This window comes from Passer domesticus, chromosome 3, assembly GCF_036417665.1.
Source record: "Passer domesticus isolate bPasDom1 chromosome 3, bPasDom1.hap1, whole genome shotgun sequence".
NCBI lineage: Eukaryota > Metazoa > Chordata > Aves > Passeriformes > Passeridae > Passer > Passer domesticus.
Window position 1 is genome coordinate 89,355,021 of NC_087476.1, and position 15,445 is coordinate 89,370,465.

The following is a 15,445-nucleotide window of genomic DNA, read 5'->3' on the forward strand; positions in this document are numbered from 1 at the left end:
GCAAAGACGAGGCATTAGCTCTGTGTTACTGAAAATGACATCATGGATCTATGTATCTCTTTTTTTTCTTTTTTTTTTTTTTTTTTTATAAAGTGCCTTTAGATTAAGATGTGCTGATTGAATCCTTGCCTCCAAAATGTGTTTCAGCATGCTCAGGCTCAGAATCATAACACCATCTTTGCCAATATACTGATGTTGCATTTGAAAAGACCAGTCTTGTCTGCCTGACTGCCTTCCTTACCATATAAAATCCAGTCCAAGTTTGCAAGCCAGATTTGTTGCAGTGTATTGAGTGACCCACATGAAATAAGCAGCATCCAGTAAGTAGTACTCTGGATTGAGACTTGGGAAAAACAAAACCTTAGACCTCCCAGATCTGCCTTGGATTCCTGCCCAAGTTTACATGAGTAGCTTCACCAACCTCAGATATTATATGAAATTAGGCTAATCATCATGAATACATTAAAGCAAGTTTTTCTCAGAAAAGCTACCAGTAAGAGTTAAGTAGTAACATGAGTCTTAAATATGTAATAAATAAACAGAAAGCGCTTTTCGGTCATTATTAGGGAGTTCCTTTGGTTACCCTGAATAGCCAAGTCATCGGTTCTTTTATCTCAAAGGCTGAGAAAACATATCCTCAAAATAAAAAATGGGCTTCTATTTCAGATGTAGCAATATAGGTGTCTATGGAATCCTGTTGCTAAATAGTATAAAAGCTAAAGTCATGGCAGGTTTTAAGGTGTCAGGTGAACAATAGACACATCAATATCAAAGCTGTTGCTTAAAATAATTTTAGTAAATGATAAAAGAGCTCTGTTCTGGAGAAACCGCTTTCCCTGTGGGCACATGATTGCATAAGAGTACACTGCAGCGTCTCTCCTCAGAAACATATTGCCATACTAAGATAATCTCAAATGAGCTGACTTGGACTGTTGTTGTGACTCAATGAGATTTTTATTGTCTTCCTAATTTTAAAAGATTGTCTTGTACTCTCATTGCAATTTTTTTTTGAAGTTGGAAAAGAGCTGAAGTTCTTGAGCTAAACTACTGGTGGACCAATCTGTTTCTCCTTTGAGTCTTAAAGGTTTCTTCTTTTGGAGGTATGAAATGGTAGAGTAGTTCTTTTTTCCTCCAGAGAAGTTAAATTACATAGCTGTGCAGTTATCCAATAGATAGGCTTGGTGCCAAAATGGTACCTAATGAGTTATAAAAAGTTAGTCATGCTAGTAATAGCATCATTAGAAACTATGGTAAAGGAGTTATACCTCTTGGGTAACTTAATACATGTTTTGTAGTGCTTTGTTTATTTTCAGATACACTCAAGGTAAATATTTATTGCTATTGAAACTGTTATGTATTTATACTGGCTCAAAATTTCCAAATAAAACAACCTGATTAAAAAAAAAAAAAAAAAGCTTTTAAAGTGTTTCCTGATGCATTGGAGGTACAAACCCTCTCTGATATACAGAGAAGGAAAGTAAAACCTGTGAAAAATAACAAAAATCCAGACAGGTCACATTGTAGCATTCAAACCGTATTAAACCGTATTAACTCAATGCTTTTTGTATAAAATATACATTCAGATTGTAAATCTCTGGACAAAAAGAATTTTTTGTTCTGTTTCTTTACATTTCTTAGCAGAGTTTGATGCTGCTTGATTACTAAGGCTAGTGGATCTGATAATACTGAGTAATGATTAAGGTAAGGAAGCATTTGCCTTGTGGTTCTTTGTGGAAGTCACTAGTAAGAAAATTCTGAAGCTGCAGTGCAATTACTCTGCAAACCTAACCCATATTCTTACTTATGTAAACCATCCTTTAATTTCTCTGCAAAAACCTCACTTCTTGTTTTGGTCAGGCCAGGTTCTGTGTGCTTGTGATATATGAAATGTTGGTTGTTGAGGAGAATAGAAATCAGTGAAATTGAGTTATTTTCTGCGTGTATCAAATAGCAGCAGGGATTTTATGTCAGATAAACAGTGGTGATGGAAGAGTGCAATGGATTCAGTGACACTATACAAACATCCACATTCTTTTTTGAAGTGACAGGAGAACAAATGTGAATCCTGGTCCTGGGGGAGGTCCATGCAGAATTGTTTGAGCAAATGGAGTTTCCCTACATTGATGCAGCTGTAGCAGAGTTTGAATCTGGGTGTTGTAATTAAATTTTAAAATAGTACCCTTATCTCCTGCTCACTAATACTATCAGGTTTTGGTGGGCTTTTTTTCCTTTAATGGTATGGATTGCCAAAATGCAGATTCTGGAGTTGAGATGTTGTCTCATAGTCATCCAGTTGCAGCTTCTTTACTCTATAAAAATGTGCTTTTTAATGCCATACATGCAAATATACTTCCAATGTTTTGTGTGTTGGCTAAATAGAGTTGTGGGAAATGATATCCTTATAATGATGGCTTTGTTCAGACTTGTTGTCCACTCCCATTCCCCTTGGAATTAGCTACAGGCTGGCAAACTGCAGTAGCCTTTATTATATTAAATACACAATGGTTCTGTTAGTAAAGTTTAACCCAAGGAGAGCAATGAAGGTGAGAGATTTCAGCTCTAGGCTGACTCAGCTATGGTGTGTCTGCTGCACTACTCTATGCCAAAATGGCTTTGTGATTAAAGCTTTGTAAATCTTAAGTTTGAATTTTTTGTCTTTTATTATTTGGGGGTGCAGATTCCGAACTTCGATTTTGTTCGCTTTTCATAGGCTTTCCCAACTAAACCAGCTAATAGAAGGCTTCTGAAAGGCATGTTTTTATCTGCTGTCCTGGAACAACTTTCCTCAGTGAATCTATAGCTGAAACATTTTTTAAAAGTTCGATTTCCCTCAAATTATAGATCTACTTTTGCAATCCAAGTGAACAAAGAGCAGTCTCAGTTAGCATAACAACAGCATTTAATTTAATTTCGGATGGAGGAGCCTCAAATCCCTGACAGAACGTGGGCCAACTGCTCCTCTACATTGCCTGGGCAGGGAGCCTGACCACAGTTTTGCAGCATGGCTGAGCCATGAATCTGTGGCTGGTGGAGTTATTTGAGCCTTCTAGTGGAGCTTCCTCCAGGGTATCCTCCTCCTCTGCTTTGACACTGGAATATGCCACCCCAGTCCATGCCTGGGGGCACATGTCCCTGTTAATGCTTTATTTGGATGCCATGAAAAGACATGTCAGGGGACTCTAGGTGGACATCACTTGTCACTGTCAGTTCAGGGTTAAAGGGGAAGCAGGTACCAACCACAGGTTTCTGCCTCAATCTTCTTCAGGTTATCTTGGCAATTCCACTGAAATAGGTGTCAGAGCCACAGGAAGTGATTGCATTTCAATGAGTTTGCCTGTGAGAAGTGACAACTTTCTCCATGAGATTTTTTTCCTGACAGATACACTAGTTGTTGTCAGAGCGCTAATTGTGTACATCCCTTAAACTCTTACTGCATGCCAATCTACAATATAGAATAAATCCTAAACTCACTAGATGATCTTTAAGGTCCATTCCAACCCAACCAATTCTATGATTCCATAATGTTATAGAATATTCCTAATAAGATTTTTAAATGTGATCCCTTCCTGAAGATCAAGTGAAACACCTGCAAATAGACATCTTTCTCAGATTGTGGGTGCTGTCAGCTGTCTGTGAATGTGTAGCTGTGTGAGTGTGTGACAGTGTGTGTGAGTGTGTGTGTGCGCTCTTTATTTGCCCTAACATTTCTAACATCAGTGTTGGGGGAAATTTGTAGTGAGAGCTTTTGAGAATTCCATATTGTCCAAGGCAGACACTAAGCAATGTTTCCTCCTTGCTTTCATCATATTCCTATGGCAAGTCAACTGGCAACTCAAACCCAACAGCAATGTTTCTCTTGAAAGCCTAGGTCATAATATTTGATACTACAGTAACTGCATTGGCACTGTATTTTGTTGATACTTACCTAAGTAATCCTTCCTGTGATTTGTCTGTAGTTCTGTGGACACTGTGGTTGAAATCATGGCTCCTCTACAGCTCACCAGCTTTGACTTCTGTACAGCCAGGATGTCACTATAAGATTTGACATGGGTTTGAGTCTCATGTAGCCTCTTACCACTCTGTGTTTATTTTAACAATAGCCTTCTTTTGGTGGAAGATAGGGATTTTACTGTTCTTGTTAGACTAGAATATGTAACTCGTGTGTATGTAGCATGGACCCAAATAGCTGCTTTTGGGATTACAAGTCTTAAAGACCAAATTCATCAAACACTCACCTGCATAGTTGATAAAGCTGCTTAAATCAAGCTTCTATGAAGTGTGCATGTTTTCAGAGTTACGATTTGGTCATTGCAAAGGAGTAGAAAGAAGCTGATTTGTCTCTTGGACCAAGCAAGTGTGAAACCTGGGGCTGAGGCACAGGGCCCAGGCTGAGAAGCTGTATGCTTTTCAGCGTGTCTCTCTCAGTCAAATTTCAAAATCCCCATCAGTTTTACTCTTTATTAGGCTGTGTGAAAGCCAAATCTGAGCATTTAAAATGAGATTATATTTTTCCTATACCTCAACACAAACAGTAATATTTGCAAGCATAGTTAAAGGCAGCGCAGTTCATGTTCTGTGAGTGATGCAGTGGTTCTCCCTTCTGCTGGGACTGGGAAGGTCACTGACACTCTAAAGCAAGGCCAGAACAGCTTCTCTGTCAAGAGGTTCAGAGGTAAGGTCAGATGTGGTTGTAGCTGAGCACAGTTAGGAGTTTGCTGCCCACAGACTTTGACTGGTCTTCACTCTCTGCCTTGCATAGCTTGCAGTCTCTGGGACTGGCTGGCATGCTTGTGTACCAATTCTTTCTATCCCAGTTTATCTCAAGCAAGTATTTCTTAAATCCATGGCATTTTAAGTGGATGCCCTCCACTTTCAGTTTCAGGGGGTGAGGAGGCATGCAGCTGAAGGGTGCAGTAACCTCTGTGCTGCTGTGTCTACTCACAGCCTTAAAAAGCCCATTCGTTGGGTTTTGAGGTTCTTAATTTGGGATCACCCAGGTGTACCCAGGGGTTGGAAGCTTGAGGCTGAGTGCACACATGGACTGTGCTAGAAGCTGCGTTTGCTTGTGTTTGTGTGTCTTAGTCATCCTTGCACATGAAAAATGCCAATTAAAAATCTTTTTTATGGGCCATAGTTCAAAGTAAATCAACAGACCAAAGTATATATCTAAAATTCTATTTCTTCAATCAAAATGGTGTCACTGGATCAAAAACAATAGAAGCAACATGGAAAAGCCCCTTTTTGCATTGGGGATTGCACAATCTCTATAAAATTTACAAAAGAGGTAGTCTTTACAGATGTCCCTCTTCTGTGTGATCTGGGAAACCCAAACTAGAACATTTTATTTTTCTCTTTCATCCATCTGGAAGCATTGCACAGGTAGGGATCAGATTGGTTTGTTATGGTAATGAGGAGCTTCTGAAGCCAGGTACAGACCTGCTGTTCAACAGCCCGACCTGTTTGGGATGATTTTTCCTTTCTTTCCACAATCTTTTTATTTCCCTCTAAGAAATGTGCAAGCATATAGATATTTTAATTTGTGCTCATTTGTGATCCTTATTTTTTTTTAGATATCAGTATTATCTACAGGTGAAAAAGGATGTTCTTGATGGGCGATTGATATCCTCATTTGAGCAGGGAATTCGACTGGCTGGTCTGGCAGTGCAAGGTAGGAGACGTGACCCCGTAGCCTTTGTCTAGGAATGGCTCTTTTGGTTTGTCCTTCATCTTGTCTGGGCACTGAGGCCTTGTATGAGTCCTTCTCACAGCAGCTGGGTTTCCAATTGTTTCCAAAGTGCATGGGTGGACTGTGGATGAAACACTCACAGCCTCAGGGTGGGAATGTGGGACCACATCACAGTGCTCAACTTTCCTATTTCTAAAATTCATGCAAGGAAATCTCAACAAAACTGCAGTTCTTCCAGCTCTGACCACGAAGTACTTTGCAGTACTGAATTTGCTTCACGTTCTCTGGTTTCAAATGCAAATTACATCAAAGAGCACAGCAGCAGCTTTAATTTTGCCTTTAATTAAAATCTCATTTTGCTGTATAGTGCTATATGAAGTATGAAAGAACACTTGACCATAATTGTTATGTGAGTTATAAGTTAATAATAAACTACTTCTTACAATATGATTTTTATTCTGAGACTCCTAAGGACATCAATAAAAGTAGGATTGGAAAATGTGTATGTGCAGAGGAAGAAGCCCTGTATTTGGATAAAGTATGTTTCAGTCTATCCACAGCTGACTATGAGAACTTAAGGCAGAGTTTCAGCAAGGATGTTCTCTGCATGCTCTCTGATGAGTGGAAATGGGGAAGGATATACATAAATAGCAACCACGAGCATCTGATTCTTGACAATTAAAGGTTCAATAGAAAGAAATGCTTTTATGGTCTTTTTTTAGAGCAGTAGAAATGCTGTGTTTGTGTCTTATATCTTTGCTAAAAATTGAAGGGAAAATGTTTCTTGTCAAATCTTAATGTTTGTCTAATAAAGGGAAATATGTGTATAATGTTCCATAATGAATCTTTTTATTTAGGTAAGTGAAGATTTTCCAGTGTGTAAGTTAGGTCTGAATAGATACTGAATATGTTTCACGGTGTTTTTGGAGCTTTTTCCTAATTTTGAGAGTGAGTCAATCCTACTGTTCCTGACCTTGTATAACTTCCTTTGTCCTTTGCATGTGTGCAGCCAAACGTATTTGAAATACTTATTTCTTTTAAACTTGCAGACTGTGTTTCATGCCCATTTTGACTTCTTTCTGTTTATGTTAAAACATAACGCTGAGGTAGAAACAAAATGAAACTGCATTTTTGGCATCCTGCAATATGTGAAATTGTCTAGTAGCTTTGAAAGAATGTTTAGATAAAATGATTTATGGTGGGGATTTCCAGCTCCTATAATATGAGAATCTTGTAGATGGCGTTTGATCCTGTTCAATTAATATAAAATAAAAACCTCCTGGCAAGATACTCTTTTGATATAAGGTGTTGTATATTTAACAGATAGATAAATATAGGCATTATTTGGGGGTTTTTAATATTGTTTAGACTTTAGTAAGCATTTCCAAAACTCCACAGTCTCAAGGACATTTAGACAAGAATCCTCAGCCTGACAAATGAGTGAATGTGATCATGGAGATGAGTATCTTTTAGAATAGATAGAGAAGTGAAGAAGCAGAGAAGTGAGTAGAAAGGTGTGGGCCAGTCAGTTAAACCATCACAGTGCCTGCACTGCTAGGTTGGCTGCAGAAGGATAAACCTTCCCCTATGCTGGTTATTGACAATTTTTAATAAAACTGACCTTTAACCTTTTTAGGTTAAACCTAAACCTTTACAGATTTTTAACCTTTATGGGCTGTAAAATTAATCTTTTGTTCAATTGTGTAGAATTGTAGCAGAGTTAGGTTAAATTTTCTTTATTTTGCCTGGTCAGGATTGGAAAGGGTGGAGAAGCAAAAGTGTGCACAATTTTTAAGGAGGCCGAGCAATCTCAGCATTTTTTAAATGGGGGTATGATTTCAAGAAGGCTACAGAAAAACAAACTCTTGCACTCCTGATGGTTAAGCATTGCAAATAGTCATTATATTAGGGATCAAAGAAAGAAATTACTTGTTGGCTGTCACTTGATCTCTGTTAATAACACTATTATTTTCAGACCTCCATGTTAAAAGCTAAAGTACAAGCAAAAGTCTTTGTGCTGGGCTGTGGCTTCAGAAAGAACTTGCCCACTTGAAATTAAGTGTCTGTGCAAAGGTTGAGTGTGGTCTTGACATGTGTGGACAGTGCCAAAATGAGTAATTGTGTTGTCTTTTTCTAGCGGATTTTGGAGACTATAATCAGTTTGAATCTCATGACTTCCTCCGAGAATATGTCTTGTTTCCTATGGTGAGTTCCTTATCCCTCTCTTTTGTGAATAATTTCTCCATGACTCAGAGATGGCTTTGTTGATAACAGAGTAAAATCACCAGCAGTGGACTAGTGAAAGCAAAATTTTCTCCCCAAAACTTGATTGCAGCTGAATCTATGCTATGGAATGTTAGCCCATTTTCAGTTCCTGTTGAGCCTCCACTAGGAACTGGTGCCCACAAAAGAAACAGACATCTTTGAATCAAAAAAGAATTTGCAGCTGTTTTACAAGGTGTATATTAGCAGTACTGTGGTATTAGCAACGTGGCATAACAAAGGGATGTAAGAGCTGCTGCTGTAGTAAATGTTGTGTCACAGGACAAACCATGCAGCCACTCCTGAAGAGAATGTGGATTTACATCAGCTGACTATTGCACTAAAGTGAAGCCTGAATCAGGTCTTCTCAAAATGTTCTCCAGGGAACATTTGCTGTAAATTCAGTTTACATTTGGAAACTAGCAAATAACTTGAATGTTTAGGGAAGGAGCTTAGATCTCTAATGATGTTGGAAATTTGATGACAAATGCTAAGCACTTCCAGTCTGTGGCATTGAGATTCTCTGGGAGGATGAATTAGAGAAGAAAAGAAACCAAAACAAATGCCTGTTGAAGCTAAGGCTGGCTTTGTCTTAGATGAACAAGTCCATCAGCATGAGTACTTAGTGTAATCTTCATAAATATAAAAGATCATGAAACTCTTTCCAACTGGAAAAATATCTGGAAGCAGGGTGGGGTTCCCATGCCTGAGTCTAGCTGCCTGGAAGTTTAGGCATCTGGTTTGCCTCTGCAATTAGTGGAGCGGTAGAGGGAGAATGATTCATCTCACTGTAATTTGAAGGCTTGAGAAGCATTTCATCCCACTTACCCTTGCTCTTTGTACAGGAACTGCAGTGGACAGTTCATCTTAAGTCCAAAAAGGTGACATCTGCCTGGTGTCTTGAAGTGAAAGTGTGATTTTCAGCCACTAGGTAGTTCAATACGGTCTGAAAAAATCAGAAGGAAGAAGGGAATATGCAGAGATCTGAATATGCTTTGTGTAGAATATACATGTAAAATGTGGCTTCAGAATTAACCTTTCACTAATAAACTTCTGTTATCTTCTCTATGGAGCAGAATTTCTTTGGTTAGCCATCTTATCTATTGATAAGTAATTGATGATGATCTTGTGTATAGCTGATGGCTTATGAAGTCATGTATGATAGCCTAAATGGGAAAGAAGATGGCTGAAAATATATATGGAGAAAAGTGTTGTTGTCAGGGAGTAATTTTGTAAATTAACTTCTACAAAGTTCTTTCAATACAAAATGAATCATAGAGTGGTTTGGGTTGGAAGGGACCTTAAGGATCCTATAGTTTCAAGCCCCCTGCCGTGAGGAGGGACATCTCCCATTAGATCAGGTTGCTCAATGCCCCATCCAACCTGGTCTTGAACAGTGCCAGGGATGTGCTGGTACTATTTTTCTATTCAGAAAAAATTAGGGGAGGTTTTAGGTCTCTACATGAGCTTTCAAGTTGTTAATTTCTCTATGGTACAGCAATTTACTCTTTGGGCCCATCTCTTAGAACCTCTGTTTTTGTGTCAGCTGCCTCCATGGTGATGTGGTCAGCTCTCTTCTGTTTTGTATGTTTACCATTGCTTTGTGGTAGTTTGCCTTTCATCCATGCAACTATTGCTAAATTTAAGAAGATCAGCAGAGTGTCTGCTTCCTACACCTTCAGAAGCCTACTCTTAAATCAACTGTTTCCCTAGACATCTCCTCAACTACTTCTCTTTGCTCCTCTGCACATATTTTACTGCAAGTTCAGTAACAGTAGCTAAGTGCTGCAGATACAAACAAGTCCCTAAGCAGGCTGGAGGATTTGAGTGAATTTGTGGCATAGAAAAAGCCTCCACTGAGCACATTGCTATAAATTCATTAGTGAAGTGAGGGAGGGGCAGCTGCGTTCGTGCTGTTTGATCTTGTGAGGCTACAATGTGTGTCAAATGGCATTTCTTCAGCAGTGAAAAGAACAAAGTTATGTACACAGTACACCCCACAGGTGTGTGGCTGTGCATAGGCATGTACCATGCCATTTTTCATTAGCACACTACCACTTTCACATTTTTTTGTGGCAGAAGCAAATATCAGAGGGGAGGGCCCCATTGAGCAAGAAGCAGTGTGTTTAAGTACATTACATGCAGCCTTAAGGCTTTCTTAAATAAAAGTAAGAACTTTGAGGTTTTGCAAGAAAGTTTTTCAGCTTCCTTTTTTAGCCTTGAATTTATGGGTAGACTTCCTTTATTAACTTGCTCCCAGTTATTTCAGAATTGTTTCTACTGCACGTTATTAAATTTGGAGAGTATAAAAAATTTTGCTCAGAAATGTGTTGCAAGCGTAAAGTAGGTTTTAATGCATCTTCGAAGAAGTAGCAAAACTTTCAATCTCTGTAACATAGGAAGGGAGTACCTGTATGTTTCAGGAGAAAAAAATACTAATGAATTCATTTCCCATGGTCTATGTATTGTTTTGTTTTTTCAAAGGTATATATTATTTTGTAGATTTCCAATTTTTTTAAGGACTTGTTCAGAATTTATCCAGGAAAAGGTCCTTTTTCTGCACTCTATATTTTATTTTCTATTTTGGAATAATAATGACCTTACTCCTATTTTTAACAGTATCTCTTTACTCTCTCTCAAAAGAAGGTAAAAAAAATCAGAGTTTTGTATTCTTCTCACATATTTTCAGCATACCATGCTTTGAATTTACAATGCAGTCAGTGATAGGTTCTCTCTCTGTAACTACAAGTCTTGAACCATCTGCTGTCATAGTTTCTGTCTGCCATTTATTCTCTCTCTTTTTTGGTTAACTAGTTTTTGATGCTGCTTCATGTTCTTACAGGACTGGACCCAGGATGAAGCTGTTCTGGAGGACCTGACTCAGAAGGTTGCTCAGGAACACCGAACTCACAGGTGAGTTTGACATGATGAAGTTTGTGCTATTTTTTAAAAAAAAATTATCATTGTTCTAGTACTTCCCTGCCTCCCCATGCATTGTTTAACTCCCCATGCAGTGTTTAACTAGCTTATCTTCATGTTGCTATTATGCTTTGTGTCACTGGATTTTTAATTAGTCTATCACAGAAGATTATCTGCCTCTTGTAAATACAAAATCGCTGAGGAACTTAATCCCAAATAAACGAGCATTTACACCCTTAAGTTTAATGAATATGTGTAACCCTACTTGTGCTATGCAGTAGACTCCTTTCTTTTTTTCATTTTATTTAAATCCTGATATGAAGGACCCTGTGACTTGATTGGTGGAGATCTGAGGGCCTCTTTCAAGAGGAGGGGGATACAAATGCTCTCAGCGTAATGGAAATGAAAATAACAGGAATTGGGTTTGAAGTCTCAAGGAGAAGACACAGTGTTACTAGTTAATGAGCTAGGAGTGTGTGCATTAGTGCTTTAGTAAAAAAACCTTCTTTGTGAACAAGCATCTTTCATGTTGTCCAGGTGTTTCAGTGGTGGAAGTGTTCAAACCTCTAGAGTGCTGTTAGGGGAAAAAATGGCAGTGCCCACATGTCGTATGCAATAGGAATATTATGTGAAGGATGCTGCATTCCCCATTACATGAGAGAAAGTGGTTGTAAAAGGACAAATACCAGTCTCTGAGTCTAAGGCCATTCTCAGTTTTGAGTTTCAATGCAAGCCTAGGCCTTTGATGCAACCAAAGTAATAGCTTCCGAGCCAGCCATGATCAGGCCTGGTTCTGTTCTCTCCCTGCCATGGGCTGCTTGTGTGATCTTGGTTAACTCACAGACTTGAAAGGAAAGATTTCCCACCTGCTGAGCTTTATAGTGCTATTTCTGCAACACAAAGAGCAAATACTTCCCCTCACTTCAGCAGGTAGATCGTATTCCACCTCCCTTCTCCCAGGTATTTGTCTGGTTCCTATATTTCTGTTTGTAGGCTGTGGTAAGGAGGAGTAAAGAGGAGAAAAATTAATAGTGGCCTTTTTTGGAGCCACCTGAAATCTTTTCTGACCTGCTTTTGAGAATTGAAATGTATTTGAATTCCTGAGCTGTGACAGGAGCATGTGTAGACACGTGTGTAAAAGTTTTCAGCTGGTCTGTTCTGTCTTATGAAAGAGAATCTGTTCAGCCTTTGGATTTAGTGGCTGTGATTTTGAACAGCCAACTTGAAAATGTAGGTCTTTCCTTTTAAGTCATTTTAGGAAGCTCCAGTGGCCTTGTGTAATATTCAGGCAGATTAGCACTCCTATGGTTCAAGTTGTCCATCCAAAACTATCCACAACCTGATGTTTTAATAAAGCCTGGAGAAGATTTTATGTGTGTGGAAGAAGCTGAGTAATGTGATCAGTTCTGTTTGTTCCTCCTGTCATTTGAACTGTGCTTTATACCTTAGCTTAGTGACATTTAGTAAAATTTCCCCCCTTGCTGAAAATGATCCTAATGTTGAAAGTTATCTTTGTGTTATGCATTTCTAGGCAGCGTTTCCAAAGCGTCTTCTTAAGTAGCTTGTGAAACTCACTTTTTTTTTTTTGCTAGTATTTGTGTGTGTGTGTAATATTGGACTATTTGCTCCGTTTTGTTAATCTAATTGCAGTGGCATTACAGCAGCAGAGGCTGAGCTAATGTACATCAATGAAGTGGAACGTCTGGATGGGTTTGGACAGGAAATTTTCCCTGTGAAGGTATGTTAATGTATATTAAAAAGGACCCTCTGAATCAAATGATGCAGAAATCTGCAGCAACCTTTGGTCTGCATGCAGGTCGTTTGTCCAAAAGAGAAGGACTTGTTTAACTGCTCCAGAGGGTGAAATGACTGCTATAGTTTGAATGGACTTTGCAACATGAGGCTTACTTAGGCCTATAGTGCTGCTTTTTTTCCATGAAAATGCGTGCTAAAGAAGAGGTTGCTATGTTCTAGGGTGTGCTGTCACGGGAATAAGAGATGCTTCTTGTTTTTCTTTCATGTGCTGTCTGTGGGAGAGTGGCCAGGGCAAATTAATCTCAGCTCTGGTCATCTTTAACAGGATATGTTAAAATGAGAGCTTTTTGTGTCTTTATAATTTGCTACTTAGCAAGCATTAATTTCACTTTTCCTTAGTTTCCTATATGTGCACAGAGGTCCTCCACACATTTTTAATAAGGGGGAATTTCAGGGATTATTTTGCATTTGCAGTCACTTGCCCTTCACTGGAAGTCCCATTCTGCTGTGGATTGTCTGAATGTGTGGCCTTATGGAGTACATGCTGTCATGATAAAGTTGTGCTGAGAAACTGAAAACCGCTGTTCCCAACATGACCCATTTCTTTTTGCTAACCTACCCAGACACCGTAAGTGGTGGATTGTGAGTTGTTTTCCTGCTAGTTAAAGATAAATTGGAATTTAAAAACAAATCCAGACTCACACCAAACAAAATGAGCTTCCTGCTGAAGTCAAAATTGATTCTTTGGTGCCGGTCTCAGAACTGGCCTGGTGGGGAGGAGCTGAATGGCAAAAACCTTTCAACCCACCAAAAAATTTTGGAATGTTTATTGCCAATGAACTAAATGAAAGCTTTCCTCAAATTCATTTGGAATTATGCTGCACACTACTGCAACAGAGTTCTGTGTTGGAAGTGTCATTAGATATTATTGCATGTGTCAGTAAGGTGAGTATGAATAGTGGACTAGGTGCTCTGCAAAATGGCAGGAAGGTGTTAGCCTTGCATCAAGAAGCAGCATGCTGGCTGTGGACACAAACAGAACTGCATTCAAAGGCGAAAACAAAAGGTTTCCCTTTCTTTCCAGGTAGAAAATGTTATTAGAATTATGTGTCTTTCTTTCCATGCGGGTGTTTGTGTGTATACACACACACACACACACACACACACACACACACACACGTAGATATATGTACTTTTATGTATACAAATTCATACATTTTCTCCCAAATATTCCCAATTCTTTTGCCTTGTAAAACTCCCTGTGACACAAGGCAGAAGAATGTGTTGCCCTCTAATCAGGTTAAATTGCTGACTCTCAGCTTGTGGATGAATTGCCAGCCATGGTTGGTTTGCAAAAGGCCTAGCACTCAGTGGTTAAACAAGTGCCAAGACTCTATTGTTGCCTTCTGAGGCACAGCAAGGCCAGGAGAACAGCTCTAACCTGGTCTATTAAAATTGAGGGGCACCTGATGGTTTGTACAGCATGTGCAGGCATAGTGCATTGACTTCTCTCATATGCTTTCTTCTAGCCATGCTTTCCAACCACACTCATGGTGTTAGTGTGATTTCTGTTTACCACTTTCAAGTGTGAATCAATTACTACATATGCAGCTGAGGGGGAACTGTTCTTGCTTGTTGATAAATGTAGAAAAAGCTCTTTGTCAACAGTATTAAGCATTTGTAGCCAAAAAAAATGGAAAAGGTTTTTTTTTAGAAAACAGATTTCAAAATGGATCAGGAGCATGTCGTTTTCAAACAGGAGCCTGCAAGGGGAGACATGGGTAGGTGCAAAAGCAAAATGACTGCTTAGAGTCCAATGGTTTTGCATTATTTTTATGTGGTATGTGCAGTTGAATATTTAACCCAACAACTGAAAATCAATAGAGGATGTAGCTGCATAGAGCTGAAAGTACATTTTGGGGTGACATGCTGTGAACTTCTACCTGGAGAACTTAAAGGAGGAAGTGTGAAGGGTAGAGCTTTTGAGAGGGATTCCATCTCCAGGTGTGGTGTTCTGAAATCTGTACATGTTTTAACAGATGTCTGGAGAAACACCATGACTGTGAAAGAGAGCTATTACTTTTGGTATTCTTACCAAATAGGCTCTAGAGAGTTGTAATCATGAAGACAGGGGATTTGGGATATTATACAATTAATGCCAGTTTGTGGTCTGCATGGTGTTTGAGAGAGAACTTGGAGGTCATTTATCCTTCTTCTGTTCTCACTAATCAGCACAATGAATCCACTTAAGTGCTAACTGCTCTTAAATAATGAAAATCAGAGTCCAGTCAAGCTGCAAAATATAGGTTAGTCCTGCATCCACACTGAAGTGCTTCTCTTTGGTACTTCAGCATGCATTCCTATGATCCTTTTGACCAGAGTATTTATTAAATTAAATTTATTATCCTTTCTCTGCAGGATAACCATGGAAATGACATACACCTTGGAATTTTCTTCATGGGCATCTTCATAAAAAACAGAATTGGAAGGACAACTGTGATCTATAGGTAAAAATGAGGGTCTTTTGTATTTAAAGTGAGTTTCTTTACAGAGCTGTAGGATTCTTTCCTAACTTGCATATGTGGCTGTAATACTGCCAATCCTCTAACTAAGGAGTAGTAACCTTGCTGTTTTCAGGATTGGTCTCCTGGCCCAAAGAGAGATAAAGAAGAACTTCTGATATCTGTGAATGGGTTGGATGGCAAGAAAGTTGTAGTAGCCTGTCATGTATCTTGTTCTAGTTTACAAGGCTTTGATCCCTTTTCTTCTCTTGTCTTTATGCCTTCTTCTTTGATGCTTCTGAATGCAAATCTGTTAAACCTC

At 38.9% G+C, this 15,445-nt stretch overlaps 1 protein-coding gene and 1 long non-coding RNA gene across 4 annotated transcripts in view; one reads left to right on the plus strand and one right to left on the minus strand.

Moving 5' to 3' along the window:
- Nucleotides 1-15,445, plus strand: part of PTPN14 (protein tyrosine phosphatase non-receptor type 14) — a 110,282-nt gene that overhangs the window by 63,655 nt on the left and 31,182 nt on the right. For all 3 annotated transcript variants that reach the window (XM_064414238.1, XM_064414239.1, XM_064414240.1), the window contains exons 4-8: nt 5,571-5,668; nt 7,824-7,891; nt 10,791-10,861; nt 12,518-12,605; nt 15,041-15,129. In XM_064414238.1, coding sequence (XP_064270308.1) covers nt 5,571-5,668; nt 7,824-7,891; nt 10,791-10,861; nt 12,518-12,605; nt 15,041-15,129 — 414 coding nt within the window. The remainder of the gene's footprint in view (nt 1-5,570; nt 5,669-7,823; nt 7,892-10,790; nt 10,862-12,517; nt 12,606-15,040; nt 15,130-15,445) is intronic.
- LOC135298178 (uncharacterized) lies at nt 3,078-4,276 on the minus strand. The gene is made up of 3 exons (XR_010360174.1): nt 4,236-4,276; nt 3,926-4,032; nt 3,078-3,334 (listed from the first exon to the last, which is right to left on the minus strand). It is a non-coding gene; the product is annotated as an uncharacterized LOC135298178 (long non-coding RNA).